The sequence below is a fragment of the Chondrus crispus genome, genomic scaffold (genome assembly GCF_000350225.1).
Source record: "Chondrus crispus Stackhouse genomic scaffold, scaffold_100, whole genome shotgun sequence".
In the NCBI taxonomy this organism is placed as follows: Eukaryota; Rhodophyta; class Florideophyceae; order Gigartinales; family Gigartinaceae; genus Chondrus; species Chondrus crispus.
Window position 1 is genome coordinate 1 of NW_005178862.1, and position 13054 is coordinate 13054.

The 13054-nt window shown below is 55.2% G+C and overlaps 9 protein-coding genes; 5 read left to right on the forward strand and 4 right to left on the reverse strand.

Moving 5' to 3' along the window:
- Window positions 1–119: 119 nt before the first annotated feature.
- Window positions 120–491, forward strand: CHC_T00001471001 (hypothetical protein). Its single transcript, XM_005712110.1, has one exon. It carries the CDS (start codon window positions 120–122, stop codon window positions 489–491), a length of 372 nt encoding a protein of 123 aa, XP_005712167.1.
- A 77-nt stretch (window positions 492–568) lies between these two features.
- On the forward strand, window positions 569–953 carry CHC_T00001472001 (hypothetical protein). XM_005712111.1 is given in 2 exon segments: window positions 569–805; window positions 806–953. 1 exon segment carries the CDS (start codon window positions 569–571, stop codon window positions 803–805), a length of 237 nt encoding a protein of 78 aa, XP_005712168.1. The 3' UTR covers window positions 806–953.
- A 1676-nt stretch (window positions 954–2629) lies between these two features.
- CHC_T00001473001 (hypothetical protein) lies at window positions 2630–4048 on the reverse strand. Its single transcript, XM_005712112.1, has one exon. The coding sequence runs from the start codon at window positions 4046–4048 to the stop codon at window positions 2630–2632; it is 1419 nt and encodes a 472-aa protein (XP_005712169.1).
- A 502-nt stretch (window positions 4049–4550) lies between these two features.
- Window positions 4551–5378, forward strand: CHC_T00008428001 (CDP-diacylglycerol--glycerol-3-phosphate 3-phosphatidyltransferase). The gene has a single exon (XM_005712113.1). It carries the CDS (start codon window positions 4551–4553, stop codon window positions 5376–5378), a length of 828 nt encoding a protein of 275 aa, XP_005712170.1.
- A 26-nt stretch (window positions 5379–5404) lies between these two features.
- On the reverse strand, window positions 5405–6319 carry CHC_T00001474001 (hypothetical protein). Its single transcript, XM_005712114.1, has one exon. The coding sequence runs from the start codon at window positions 6317–6319 to the stop codon at window positions 5405–5407; it is 915 nt and encodes a 304-aa protein (XP_005712171.1).
- A 17-nt stretch (window positions 6320–6336) lies between these two features.
- CHC_T00001475001 (hypothetical protein) lies at window positions 6337–6744 on the forward strand. The gene has a single exon (XM_005712115.1). It carries the CDS (start codon window positions 6337–6339, stop codon window positions 6742–6744), a length of 408 nt encoding a protein of 135 aa, XP_005712172.1.
- Window positions 6745–6757: 13 nt separating this feature from the next.
- Window positions 6758–7393, forward strand: CHC_T00001476001 (hypothetical protein). The gene has a single exon (XM_005712116.1). It carries the CDS (start codon window positions 6758–6760, stop codon window positions 7391–7393), a length of 636 nt encoding a protein of 211 aa, XP_005712173.1.
- A 61-nt stretch (window positions 7394–7454) lies between these two features.
- Window positions 7455–9248, reverse strand: CHC_T00001477001 (hypothetical protein). Its single transcript, XM_005712117.1, has one exon. It carries the CDS (start codon window positions 9246–9248, stop codon window positions 7455–7457), a length of 1794 nt encoding a protein of 597 aa, XP_005712174.1.
- A 24-nt stretch (window positions 9249–9272) lies between these two features.
- CHC_T00001478001 (hypothetical protein) lies at window positions 9273–9449 on the reverse strand. The gene has a single exon (XM_005712118.1). It carries the CDS (start codon window positions 9447–9449, stop codon window positions 9273–9275), a length of 177 nt encoding a protein of 58 aa, XP_005712175.1.
- Window positions 9450–13054: the final 3605 nt, after the last annotated feature.

Here is a 13054-nt window from a genome sequence, read left to right on the forward strand (position 1 = left end):
GGCGCAACGTCTTCCGCACCCGCGCCGCCGCCGCCGCCACCGCCGCCGCCGCCGTCGCCGCCGCCGCCGCCGCGGGCACCACCGTCGCCTTCGCGGACAAGGGCGAACGCAGCTACATCATGCTCAAGCCCGACGCCGTGCAGCGCGGGCTCGTCGGCGAGATCATCCAGCGCTTCGAGAAGCGCGGCTTCAAGCTCGTCGCGCTCAAGCTCGTCACGCCCTCCCTGGAGCACGCCCAGAAGCACTACTACGACCTCGCAGAGAGGCCCTTCTTCCCCACCCTCTGCAGCTTCCTCAGCAGCGGCCCCGTCTGCGCCATGGTCTTCGAGGGCGAGGACGTCATCAGACAGGGGTCCGTTGCCTCACCACCCTTGCTCGCCCCCATCACGCTTGTTGCAGTTCAGAGACGAACACCGCCTTTACTGACTCCTGTCCTCTCGTTTTTTCTTGCGTCTTCATTTGCACTCACGCGTTGCGTAGGCGCAAAATGATCGGCGCTACGAGCCCACTCGCGTCGGAGCCCGGCACTATCCGCGGCGACCTTGCCATCATCACCGGCAAAAACATCATGTCCGTTTTACAAAATCCTCTCCCGCCTTCTATTTACAAACATCCCCCCTATATACAACTCGCACTTCTGACAAAACCTATTCTCCTCGTCTTTGCCAACCTTGCTATCGTCTACTACCATAGCCACGGCTCGGATTCCAAGGAGTCTGCCGAGGCCGAGATCGCCCTTTGGTTTTCAAAGGCCGAGCTCAACGAGTGGAGCAAGACCGACCTCGAAGCCTGGGTCTACGAATGATCCAAATGCCACTGTTAATGTTAGGGACTTCTTTTTTGCCACCTTCATGTTTTTCCCACCTGCATCATGAAAACACCGCCCCTTTCGTCCTTTCACTAATTCCAAAAGAAAGAAAAAGCACATTCCTTGTGCCTACCACCCGTCAGAACACCAGCACGCTATCCGACACCGCAAATTTCACTCGCGACGGGCTATGCTTCTTCACCCCCGGCCCCCCCGCCGGCCTCCTCTCAAACTGAAACTGGCTGATCCGTCGCCGATGCACGTATCGCACGCACAGACTGTCCATGTTCTTCGCAATCCCCTTTTTGAACCACCGCCGCACCATCTGCCGCGCCATCTCCGCACTGGGGAGCCATCTGCACAAGCAGATCACAATGTTCGCCGTCCGGTTCGACATCTCCGCCGCCCTGCCCATGCGAACCGGCACCAGCATATTCTGCACGAGCCGTTCCTGCACCCCGCTCGGCATCAGCTTCCCCGACTTCTTCTCTAGCGTCCGCGACAGCGTGTACGAGTCGTCCAGCGTGAGGAGCGCGAAGCGCGCAAAGCAGTCCCACATGTCCTCAACCTCCACCAGGGAGCTCTGCGAGCACGTGTCGGCCAGCGCACCCACCTTGCGGTTCATTGCCTTGATGGGCAGCTCGGACGTGATCGTCAGCCGCTCCATCGTCCGGTCCAGCTCGCGCCGCAAGTCGCGCCGCTGCACCGCCGTCAGCCGCCCAAGCTGCTCCGCGGAGTCGCCGCGCTGCAGCCGCAGCGTCTCGCCCACCGTGCCCAGCACCGCGAAGAGAAACTCGCCAAACCCGCCCCACCACCGCTGAAGGTCGTGGCACTCCGTGCGGGAGAGCTGCGAAGCACTGCTTTCCATGAGGCTGGGGAGGATGTACACGTACATGTCGGCTACTTCCCGACGCACCGCGTTGGCAAGTATGCCGACCAGGTTGGAGTAGGAGTTTTCCACTTCCAGGGTGAAGGGAGACATCGTCATGAAGGGGTTGTTGGAAGTTAGTATGTCGTCGCAAGGAAGGCACGGCCTTTGGGTGGATGGTGTGGTGTTGCACCACACGTTCATGTAGTCTTCCATATAGCCTTTGGACTTTTTCAGGCCGCGTGCTTTCGTTCCTAGGCTCTTTGCAAACGAAAAACTCTCGAAGAAGGATGAGCTTCGCGAAGAAGCAAAGCTCGATTCAGAGGTCATCGAACAGGTATCTTTCACACTGAAGAACGGAATGTGACGTTTTTGCGGCTTGGCCAGAGACATTTTGGTGGAGTGGGGAAGTAAAGAAAGGCGCCAAGGGTTGTTGGTGAGATAAACTGTGAGGTCGCTGGGTTGAGATATTATACTTGCTCTGGTCGACCATCTGACCTCTTATAAAGATTCTTTATTGCCGAAAGGGGCAGCCACACACACAAAAAAGAAAAATGATGCCCGTGCTCGGTATGGATTTCTATGTAAGACCATTTTTTTCTGGGCTAGCACTCAAAACATGAAAGTGACAGCGACAAATGCTTGTATGATCCCAAAACGAAGCTTGCTCATGCATTCGGAATGATGCAAAAAAAGCTACGAAAGTTTCCAAAAGGAGATACGCAGATTTGTGAAAGCCTATAAAGAGGTGTCTGTAGATATCGGTATCTTACCGAATTCTAAAGCACGGTTGCTGGCAACTGTGACACTAGGTGGCACCACCTAGTTGTGGCACGCACGTCCTTCGCCCGTGGCGACTGTGCCATCATACTGTACTGTATAATCACTTCCCTTGCGAAATATCCAAGTCGTCACTCTCAATATGCATACGTTTACAAAAAATACTTTCACTACTACGGAAACATTTCTATCCGCGTCTCAGCTTTCTTTGAAAGTCGAATCGCCTCTCCCGCTACCCTTACCTCCTCACATCGACCGCGCTCAAGCTCGGCATACGAAAGAACCGCTCGCGCTGCAATTACGAGCGCAGACGTGTCCTGACATAGCGCCCATGATACAAGGTATGCAATCTTTCTCACGCGGGCCCTGAGAGGTTTTTTCCCCATTGCAGGCGCTTCGGCGAGAGCGGCTTCGAAAATACCTTGGCATTCGTACAACGCCCTGGCCACCCATTCACTGCGCCCCGAAATCACGGCGCTTACATCGTTGAATGCTTCCAAGGCTGCTGCTTGCGATTTGCCCACTTGTACCAGCTTACCCATGCTCGAGGTGCATGCCTCCTCCATTGATGCGTATCGACGATCATCGCTGAGAACGGACGAAAATTCCCATATCTTTCGAGCGACGTGTGAAGGGTCAGAGTGCCAGTCCCCATTGCAAAGACGGAGACTCATGCAGTAGGCGCCGAGGACTTCGGAGACGTTGTTCACGATAGTGGGAGATGCTCTTCGCGAAACACTGATTGGCACTATTAAACTATCTGGTGAAGGCAGTGGAGGCAGTTCCGCCACGCTGCCGTCACTTCCGTCGTTTTCGACTACGTCGTCAACAGGGAGAAAAATCCACCACGGACGCCACAGCTGCAACATGCGAGACGCACGTCCATCGAGTAGCCTTGCTTCGAAGTCGCGTGCCATTTCTTCTGGCAGTCTCCTCAGGATTTCGTCATAGGAAAGGTCTTGTGCTTCCATGTCATGGGTGAGCTCTTCCAGTTTCTCTGTAACGCCATCCGCAGATTCGGGTGCGTTTGCAGGCAGGTCATGCTGTGCCTTTTTTCTACCTGCCGGGGACGACGGCGCCTCCTTTCCGACATCTGGAATAAGGCTGGCAGCGCCTTCTCCTCGTGCGAGTAGGTTTTGCTCTTCGAGACGCTCTCGCACTCCTTTGTCAATCATTGACACGAATTCCTTCCCTTGGTCATCAAGAGAATTGATGAACTGCTCCAAAAGCTCGGGTACATCTCCTTCGTGAGGCGTTTCCTCCTCCTGTATCTCACTGCAGTCCATAACGTCCTCTTCGCTGTCTTCCAGGACGGGATCTTCATACGTCCCGCCATAAAACCCAGCTTCCCGAACCCGCTCAACAATAGCATTAAAACGGCGTCGCTCCCAATCTGAGACTTTTACATTCTTCAATCGAACGTCCACATCATTTTTAAACGCGTCGACACAGGACTTTGAATGAGCGCCGTAGCAAGAGGCTGTGCAGTAAGGAACATGACAGCGAGGGCATTCGTAGCGCGAGATTGCATCACAGCCCGACACGCCGCAAGGTTGTGCGTTTGCACTCCCGGTCAACTCAAGGATAGCCATAAGGCCCTGCCCCTCGCCGGACGTCGTCTTCCCTTGCGTGCGCAAAGAGAGGCAAATGTTGTCGACGTCAAGAGGGCGCGAGGTGCTGCGAAGTAGACATGTCGGCTAGTACAGTGTGTCGGACGTGTACACTTGTACAGTACAGTACTTTGTGCTGTACAGCGATCATAACAATTGTTGGGTGCTCTGTGCAAAAACATTCGAAAACTGAGGCGATGTTTTGCTTTTTTGATCCACGAGTTTTTTGCAGCCTCAGGACAGAGCAATGAGTGTGTGTCGGCGGCGAGGGGCAAAGCTCTCAGCATCGCCGCAGCAACTCCAACCTGCCCGCCGTAAAGTTATAGCTTTTCATCTGACATCCCCGCTATCGCTTAACCTGCGAATGTGACACCACTGACCGCCACCTGTTGCAACCATGGCATGACGGATATCCCACATTAGGAGAGGCATAAAATCCTGCTGATGTGCACGCGTCTCCACGTGTGCACAAGCGCGCACGATCATGTTTGCGACAGCAAGAAGCCTCTGGCGGCTTAATCAAGCGGCCCGGTCGTTTCCCTCCCGCAGAATTGGACCCATCCTGTGCCCCCCCCTTGTCGTTAGCGCCCCAATTCGCAACCACGCTCTCGGCATCAAATATGACCGCCGCGCATGGTCATCAGGCCGGCGCGACGACGACGAGCGCTGCTCCGCGCCAAAGGCCCCCACCGCAGCGGCTATCACACGCCCCCGAACGCGCCAGGAACCAAGCCCGTGGAATCTTCCCAACGCCGTGACCGTCGGCCGCCTCGTCGCGGCGCCTTTGACCGGCTACTGCATCGTCACCGGTCACTTCGATCTAGCCCTCGGCGGTCTCGTCTACGCCGGCGCCTCGGACTGGCTCGACGGCTTCCTCGCTCGCAGGCTAAACCTCCAAACCGTCGTCGGCTCCTACTTGGACCCTGCAGCCGACAAGCTGCTCGTCTCGACGACGACAGTGTCGCTCGCGTACCAGCACGTCATTCCCCCCTGGCTCGCGCTGGTCATAATTGGCCGGGACGTGGCGCTCGTCGCTGGTTACGCCGCCCTGCTGCGGAACAGCGCGGGCAGCTTTGCACCTGCCGAAGTGCTGCGACAGGGTGCGCGGAACCACGTGCGCCCGCACTTTGTCTCCAAGGTGAACACGGCGATGCAAATCGGCCTGTGCTTTGCGGGCGTGGCGAGCGCGGGAGATTTACAGCTTGTCAGTGCGGCGGTGGTACAGGGGATTGGAAACGTTACCGCGCTAACAACGACGGCGTCAGGTGTGTCGTACGGCGTTGACTTCCTCAAGCAGCGGAGGAACGGGTGACAAGCGCCACCAAACGCAGCTTCGCTCTACACACAGGAATGCTTCCACGTCGTCTCCGACACGGCACGCGCTTCCTCGTTCTGCACATCCTCTGCACCCGTTCCCGCTCGCCATCGGACGACTCGGAACCCGCCGTGCGTCGCGGCCGCGCCGACACCGCCGTCCGGCGACATGCCCGTGACGGCTGCCTGACACTTTGGGTCGGCCGCATGTACTCTCCGCATGGCGGCTTCGCACGCCAGCTGCACCTCCTCGCCGCCGCGCATCTGCTCGACGACCAGAAACGCGATGCAAAACCTGAGCATCTGATCGCCGTCGCCCGACGCGACGGCGGCGCCAGCCTCGTCTGCGTACAGGCCTGCGCCAACGATTGGCGAGTCGCCCACGCGCCCGGGCGCCTTGAACTGCATCCCGCTCGTCGCGCACCCGGCCGCGAGGCGTCCGTCCGCGTCGCGCGCGATCATGCCCACGGTGTCGGTGTGCGGCATGGTCGCATGGTCGCGGTGCGGGCCGGGGCTGATCTCGCCGTTGCGAAACTGTCTGTAGCGCTTCTTGGCGTGCGGGGATAAAAGCTGGGCAGTGTCCGTGGCTGCCACCATGCCGTGGCCAGTCGCGAACGCGGCAGCGCCGTCACCTCCGAGGATGGAGTGCGGGCTGTGGTCGAGCACGTGGCGAGCGGCGGGGACCGCAGCGCGGAAGCCCTCCAGCGCCATGACAGCGCCGATGCGCCCGTCGTCGGTCATGAGGGCGGCATCGAGCTGCAGGCGGCCGAGGGCGTTGGGGAGGCCGCCATAGCCGGCCGACGTGACGCGGGTATCGAGCTCGACGGCGTGGATGCCGTGTTCGACTGCGTCCAGCGCGCCGCCGCCATTAGCTAGAATGCCGGCCGCCGTGACGACGCCGGGGCCGCTGAAGGCCCAAGTCGCGACGATAGAGGACATGGTGGGGGTGAATGTGAATGTGTGGGAATCGGATGCGTGCTTACGCGGGGGGGGTCGTGCCCCTAGACGGTGATCTCAACTGGTGGACACGTGGACACGTGAAAATGAGTAGCGCCCGGCGCGGTGTGATTGGCTTGCTGCAAATTAGAGAGCGAGGCGAGTGGGCCGAATTTTTGCATCACAAGATATTCCGACTCCAACGACTCGGTGCTTCAGCCGGATCCATCCTCTGCGAACCTCGCCCCCTTCCATCGCCGTGCCCGACTCCCCCCGTCCCATTCACCAATGTCGCCCGTAACATTTGTGCCCTCTCCGCTCTTCCCCCAGCGCGCCCCGCGTCGCCCCCTCTCCTGCCTCTCCTGCGCCCGCGTCAACCCTGTCCACGCCGTGACGCCGCGCATGTCCGCCGTCCCACTGCCAGATGACACGGCCCTGGACATGCTGTCCTTTGCCCTGTCCGGCCCCGCCTTTCTGGCTGCCGGCCTGCTGACGGCGGGCGGCCTGGGTCTTCTGTTCTCTTTCGGCGAGGTCGGCCCGCGTCGCGAAGTCTCGTCAACCTTCTTCTTCCTCCGCATCCAGCTCCCGTCCGCGGTTAACGTCGAAATGCCCGACGGCACCACGCGGCGCCTCAGGGAGGGGGAGAGCGTACTCAAGCTGCCGACGCGAGAGGCTTGCACGGCCGTGACGCGCCGGGTGCCGCAAGAGGGATTGAGCTACTCGGTGTACAAGGCAGGGGGTGAGAACATGAGGTTGGTGCAGAGATGGCCCAGGCCGGTCAACGCAAAGGGAGGGAAGTGGCCGCAGGGCGTGGTGCAGAGAGAGGACGAGGGCTTTTTGGAGGCCCGGTGGGAGGAGTATCAGAGATTGGGGGAGGGCGGTGATGTAGACGAGGAGTGGAAGAAGGTGATAAGCCAGTTGGGGGGAGTGAGAATCGTGCAGAATGGTGACTGCAAGCTATGCGGGGGGACGGGGTTGAAGAGGTGTTATAGGTGCGGCGGAGTGGGGTCAACGGAGACTTTTGAGTGCGATTGTCAGGGGGGGAAAAGGGCGTGTGAGTGGTGCGCGGCGGGTTAGGATAGCTTTACTTTGATGTGGGCAGCGTCATGCTGGTTTATGTATAATACACAATGCAGGGTTATTCCTTAAGTCGTTTGATGGAGCGGAGGAGAGATTCCTTCGCGGCTTTGTTTGAGGGTGCAGCCGAGGTCTTACGCTTGCGCTTCATGGTTTGGTCGATGGTTTTCTGCCTGCGATCAGCGCCGCGCGCCTTGCGGAGCGCGGCGATGTGCGCAGGGAGCCCCTGTTCAGCGATGAGGCGGTCGACCATGGCGACGTAGGCAGCCATGTTGAACTTCCGTTTCAAGCCCGCATCGTTCATGTATCGCACTTTTCCCCAGATCGGGCGCTCTTTCCAGCCCTGGTCGTGCAAGCCGAAGCACCAGATGACACCGGCGTACGAGTTGGGATCGACGGCGTCGAGTTCCCACCGGTTGTTGAGGCGGAGGCCGTAGTCCATGGCCACCGCGGGGTCGTCTACCCACCCGATTATCTGCTTCACCCAATACATGCGCATGTAGCCATGCTGCTTGCCGCGCACCACCATCTCCAACTGCGCCGCGTTCCAGTAGTCGTCGTGCGTCAGTCCAGCTTCTAGTTCTTCGTAGGTATATGTAGTCGGGCGCTTGTCGGCTTTGTGCAGCTCTAGCGAAGCTCTCGCGAACGAGGGGACAATGTGCTCGTAGGCGTCATACTTGTCGGGATTGAACCAGCACGCGTTCGCGGCAAGCTCTCTCCGGACGATGAGCTCTTCCAGGAAGGAATCAAGGCTCTCTTTCATGCCGCTTTTTTTATCCTTTGCAAAGTCCAGTGTTTGGAGGGCAATGTCAACGGGAGAAATATTACCCGCCCGTAGATAGGGGCTCAGGTCAGACTGCAACTGCTTCGACGGTTCATTCCTCCCAGGACCATACTCACGTAATCGCTCCTTGAGAAACGTTTTGAGCACCTCTTGTGCCTCTTTCTCTCCTCCCTTGAAAGAAGAAACGAGCGGAGCCCCTCTGTCAAGCCCCTGCAGCGAGGCCAGTACATCATCATGTTTTTTCACATCAACATGATCGATGCGATCCTCGGTTTTGCGTCCGTCCTCGAGCCAATCGTCGGCTACGTCCCACTTTCCATCGCCTTGTTCCTGGTAAGGAAGGGCGACTTGTTCCAGCGGTTCAAGGAAATCGTCGCGGAGGCGGTTAATCTTTGGTCGTATCGTTCTTGCCGCATGCTCGGCTTTGTTTGTGGCCGTCTCGACAGGAACAACAACATCTGCCTCGACAACGATAAGCGGCACTTGCAGAGCTCTCGCCGCACGTTTCCTAGTCGCGATCCCCGGGCGTAGATACGAGGCGTCAGTTACAACTGCGGACGCATCCTTCGCCATTGCAGGAATGGCTACGTCAGCTTCTGCCTCTGGTGATAAGACGACAAATGGAACTTTTCTCTGCCGTAACGATGCCGCGACGTCCGCGAGGCCTTGTAGCAAGAACGAGGTGTGGCGCTCGGGCAGGGGTTGGCTGTCTTGCGCAGTGACGTCCATGAGGTAGATGACACGAAGAGCCTGCTCCATTGAAGCGGCCATGTGGGCCGCTTCCTCCAGAGCGGGGTTGTGACGGACGCGGACTGCATTGTTCATCCAGTAGACTACATGGCTGCCTTTCGTGTTTGCATGGGGGTCATTCAGGGTGCGGACGCGCTCCCGCTCGACGGGGGAGCTTAGGGAGGACATCGTGGCAACAAATCTTCTTGGAGCTGCCAGATAGTTTGCGGGATGTACGTCGAGGCAGTGCGTTGACGTGGCGATGGCCCGATACTCACGTAGATTTTGCACACTCTTGCCGAAGAATACCCTGGTTGTGGGAAATAGGAAAGCAGTCGGCATCGGAGAAAGACACGTTCCACACTTTCAAACCGCAGCGATCGGAGTTAGCTTTGGTCTTTCAAATATGTACTTGCTGCAGATCGTCGATGGTTTGTGCGATGGATAAAGATCAAAAGCCGGGTCAAGACCAGTGTTGGGCGGGCATGCTTGACCCTTGTACGAGCAGCATGGTCTGTTGCATGTCCCTTGTACGCGGGGCATGTATAAAAAATTGGGAAATATCACGATTCGTTGGCAAACTCGTGCCATTTGGCTTTATCAGTAGGCTAATTTCGGAAAAGTAGCAGTTCAGTAGGAGAATAAGGGAAAAGTGGCAGTTCAGTGGGGGAAGCAGCCATTGCATGCGGAAATTACCCACCGTGACAAACTGCGCAAACATAGAAACAGCCGTTGATCTCAACGTCTCAATGAGTTCGGATTGGTGTGAGTTGTTGACAACTCACACTAATTGGGCTCTGATGTGACATCACATCAGAGCCCAAAGCTCGGCCTCCTAATTAACACTCTACGGGCTGTAAACGAGGCAGGATGCTTGTTTTCACCACTAATTCGAGACAAGAAATTGCCCAATTTGGGGGTCTTGAAAACAACAACATTTTTCGTTAATTAAAAAGGGCTACAGTGGTACCTTCTACATATCGCACCCCAGTGTCACAACGCTTCAAAGTGCGATATATCCGATACACCCAATCACCGCAATTAGATTGGGTGACTAATTTAGGCTGGGTGCGAAAATAAAATAGCCCATGTTATTTTATGACTGAGGGTGTCAAAAAGCCGTTTACAGTATCGGGTTGAACGGACTGGGAAAAATGAAGAACTACTGTACGCAACACGACGGCGGTCCCGCCTCGCCCTGATCTAGTCCCCGACAACTCCCGCAATGCCTTCACACCTGAGCGGCCCTATTTAGCGCTCTCTTGCTCGCGCGCTCGCGTGTCGTCCCACAACAAGCCGGAACCGCCCTCTTAGCACCGACACACCTCCAACCCAGTTGCATATTACTGACAATTATCCCGCACAGCCCCACAACTCAGTTCGTCGCAACATCCTCGTTAGTACCCTCGCGCAACGATATCACGCAACTTCTTGGATGATAGCAGAGGCTGCTGAGAGTCGCCCAACGCATATCATTTCAAAATGCGTCCGACGGTTCCCAGAATTATTTGCAAGAAACGACAAGGCAAAATTGGCAAAAGCAAGCAGATGGTGGAAGCTTCGAGACAAAACCATGGCTCTCAAAAGCGAGGGTAAAAGAGAAGGCAACATCTCTTCACTCACGAGAGGAGGCATTCGCCGAGCGCAGTTCAAAGCACAAAAGGGACGTGGGAGAAAGAGAGCCAATTGGGTACGTGCTCTGTTTAGGGACTTAAGATCGGAGTTCGAGCGGCTCAGATCTGCTGGTATCAAGTTCAGTGCTTCTGTTCTTCGTGATAACGCTATTCTGATGATAGCTGAAGCCGCGGTAGGATCCCCGTATCACAATTCGCTTCATCAAAATGGTGTTCTACTGGAGAACAAGATTACCATTCGCTGGATACAACACTTTATGCGTGCTAAAAACATTGTTGTTTGCAGACAGACCGGAAAACTATTGCTGAGTCCAGAAAAAGAAGTTCTGCTAGAGCAGACAGTCGCTTATCACATGAGAGAGCTTCAACGCGGATTTGAATCAGGGTTGCTAAACGAGGACAATATTGAAAACGCAGATGAGACGCACTTCGTTTTTAATATGGACAACGGAAAGACACTAGGGTTCTTTGGTGACCAACATGTCAAATATGCCGACGTGGTCTCGTGGGGTGATCCAATAACGATGATGGTTCGCCTTTCAGGCGGATCCCATGCACAAATTTATCCGCCTATGATAATATTTAAAAATCAGAATCGCTCGCATCCTATTCGTGGTGTGCCGGATGACGTACCCGGCGTGTGCTATCGTTCGTCACTTAAAGGATAGATGGATGGCCTAGTGTGGCATGATTGGCTCTGCGAAGCACGCGCCATCTCAGCACTTCCGAGTGATCGACAAAGAGTGTTGTATGTGGATAATTGTTCGTCGCACTGGGAAGGACCACATGCTGCTGAATGTCTACGCGAGATAAAGACCACGATGCAGAATCTGTCTCCAAATTCAACACATTTAACTCAGCTCGCCGACTCGTTCATAATTCGGAAGATTGAAGAAGTTTGGAGAAGACAGTGGGATAAATATAAATACCAATGCATACAGGAAGGACTCTGGAAGAATACCAGCAATGGAAAGGGCAGTGGAAAGCTTCTAAATCCTGGAAAAGGGTTTCTTTGCGACTGGCTGCCGATTCTGTAACGGAAGTTAACACAATGAAGGACAAGAAAGGTTTTTCTTATGCAAGGAAAGCAATGATACGGACAGGCATGTCTTTAAATGTGAATGGACTGTGGGAGGAAGGTCAGCTCACTGATGATTTAACGCAGATTATCGCGAAGCATAGAGTCCATTTTGAAGGAGAGCCTGTTTTTATTGACAGTGCGGATGTTGAAACAGAGTCCGAGAGCGAATAACGTTTCTTCTTGCTGCTTTAAATCAGGTGCAAGGTTGCAGCCTCCGCCCCGGAGCGGGAGAGGAAGTGGAGCGCGGTGGCGGAGGAGAGAGACAGGAGGAGCGGGAGGAGGAGGAGGGTGGAGGGCAACGAGCGGGACATAAGGGTTGGGGAGCAGGCGCGCGGGGGGGGTAGGGGGTTGGGGGAGGAAGCGGGGCTTCGCCAAAAAGACGTGTGCCGCGCTGCCCACGCGGGTGAACCCATGGTAAAATAGTACATACAAAATTGACTTGGCCTTCTTTATTTGCGCCATACACTATATTAATCTAGGTGCAGATTTGTTTTGGGCCACGATATATTGGGTTTAGAGGTTCTGTATGAGCAGTTCTAAATTAACTTGGCCCATTCTAACTGCGGTGATTGGTGTAGTGCGATGTAGCAAATACTCTCGAAAAAGATACTGTTTAGTTATGTTGTGAGGCAATGAGGTGGAACTGGGCAGAACTCCTCAGCCGCCGTCGCCATAAGCCAAAGTTGGAGGTACTGTGCGGGTCGCTTGTACAGTACGGCCTCTACTAGTGTCTAGACGACCGGCAATTTGCCTCATATGAGGTCACCCTTGACCTCATATGAGGTCAAATGCTCTACAGTAAAATTTAAACAAAATTTAAGATTTTCGCAAGTATAGAACAAAAGGAGCACAATTTTTACGAAGTAGAACTTTGAACGACTATAAAGACAACTATAAACGACTAGTTAGTAACTGACAAGCCAGCTCAGTGGTCTGCAAGGATCGCTGAGTCTTAGAGGCCGGGGTTCAACTCCTCGCTGAGCACTTTAGTGGTCGAAAAATCCCTTCGGGGATCTCGATGGTTCTTGTTCGTGACCTGCAGCCCAGGACGCTTTATAGCGCCCACTCGAACATGAGATTGAATACGGTGACATCTCATAAAGGGGCATTCCGACACGGCTGCAGGTCTTCCAAGCAAGTCTTTAGACGCAGGATAGAACCATAGGGGGCAAAAGGAGTTTTTTTATCTCTTTTTGCTCTATTTTACTCAAATGCTGACCCATTTAGTCAGTTTTAAAGGCCTAGAACGCTTTAAGCACTAATAGTACTTACCTTTGTAAGTAAGATCGTGACGTTCGTCGACGTGTTTCTTAAAACAGTCACGCCCAGTCTGGTGATGACAAAGGTATACTTCTTTGTCAAAATATGCCTTGCAGGCTGAGCAAATAAACTTTGACTTTTTTGTACCTTTGCAAATATTGCATCTGGATTGA

What these genes read in the sequence shown, in the direction of transcription:
- CHC_T00001472001 (XM_005712111.1), top strand. Translation starts at nt 569, where the DNA reads ATGTCCGTTTTACAAAATCCTCTCCCGCCTTCTATTTACAAACATCCC.
- CHC_T00001474001 (XM_005712114.1), bottom strand. Translation starts at nt 6,319, where the DNA reads ATGTCCTCTATCGTCGCGACTTGGGCCTTCAGCGGCCCCGGCGTCGTC.
- CHC_T00001476001 (XM_005712116.1), top strand. Translation starts at nt 6,758, where the DNA reads ATGCTGTCCTTTGCCCTGTCCGGCCCCGCCTTTCTGGCTGCCGGCCTG.
- CHC_T00001473001 (XM_005712112.1), bottom strand. Translation starts at nt 4,048, where the DNA reads ATGGCTATCCTTGAGTTGACCGGGAGTGCAAACGCACAACCTTGCGGC.
- CHC_T00001475001 (XM_005712115.1), top strand. Translation starts at nt 6,337, where the DNA reads ATGTGTGGGAATCGGATGCGTGCTTACGCGGGGGGGGTCGTGCCCCTA.
- CHC_T00001478001 (XM_005712118.1), bottom strand. Translation starts at nt 9,449, where the DNA reads ATGCCCCGCGTACAAGGGACATGCAACAGACCATGCTGCTCGTACAAG.
- CHC_T00001477001 (XM_005712117.1), bottom strand. Translation starts at nt 9,248, where the DNA reads ATGCCGACTGCTTTCCTATTTCCCACAACCAGGGTATTCTTCGGCAAG.
- CHC_T00008428001 (XM_005712113.1), top strand. Translation starts at nt 4,551, where the DNA reads ATGTTTGCGACAGCAAGAAGCCTCTGGCGGCTTAATCAAGCGGCCCGG.
- CHC_T00001471001 (XM_005712110.1), top strand. Translation starts at nt 120, where the DNA reads ATGCTCAAGCCCGACGCCGTGCAGCGCGGGCTCGTCGGCGAGATCATC.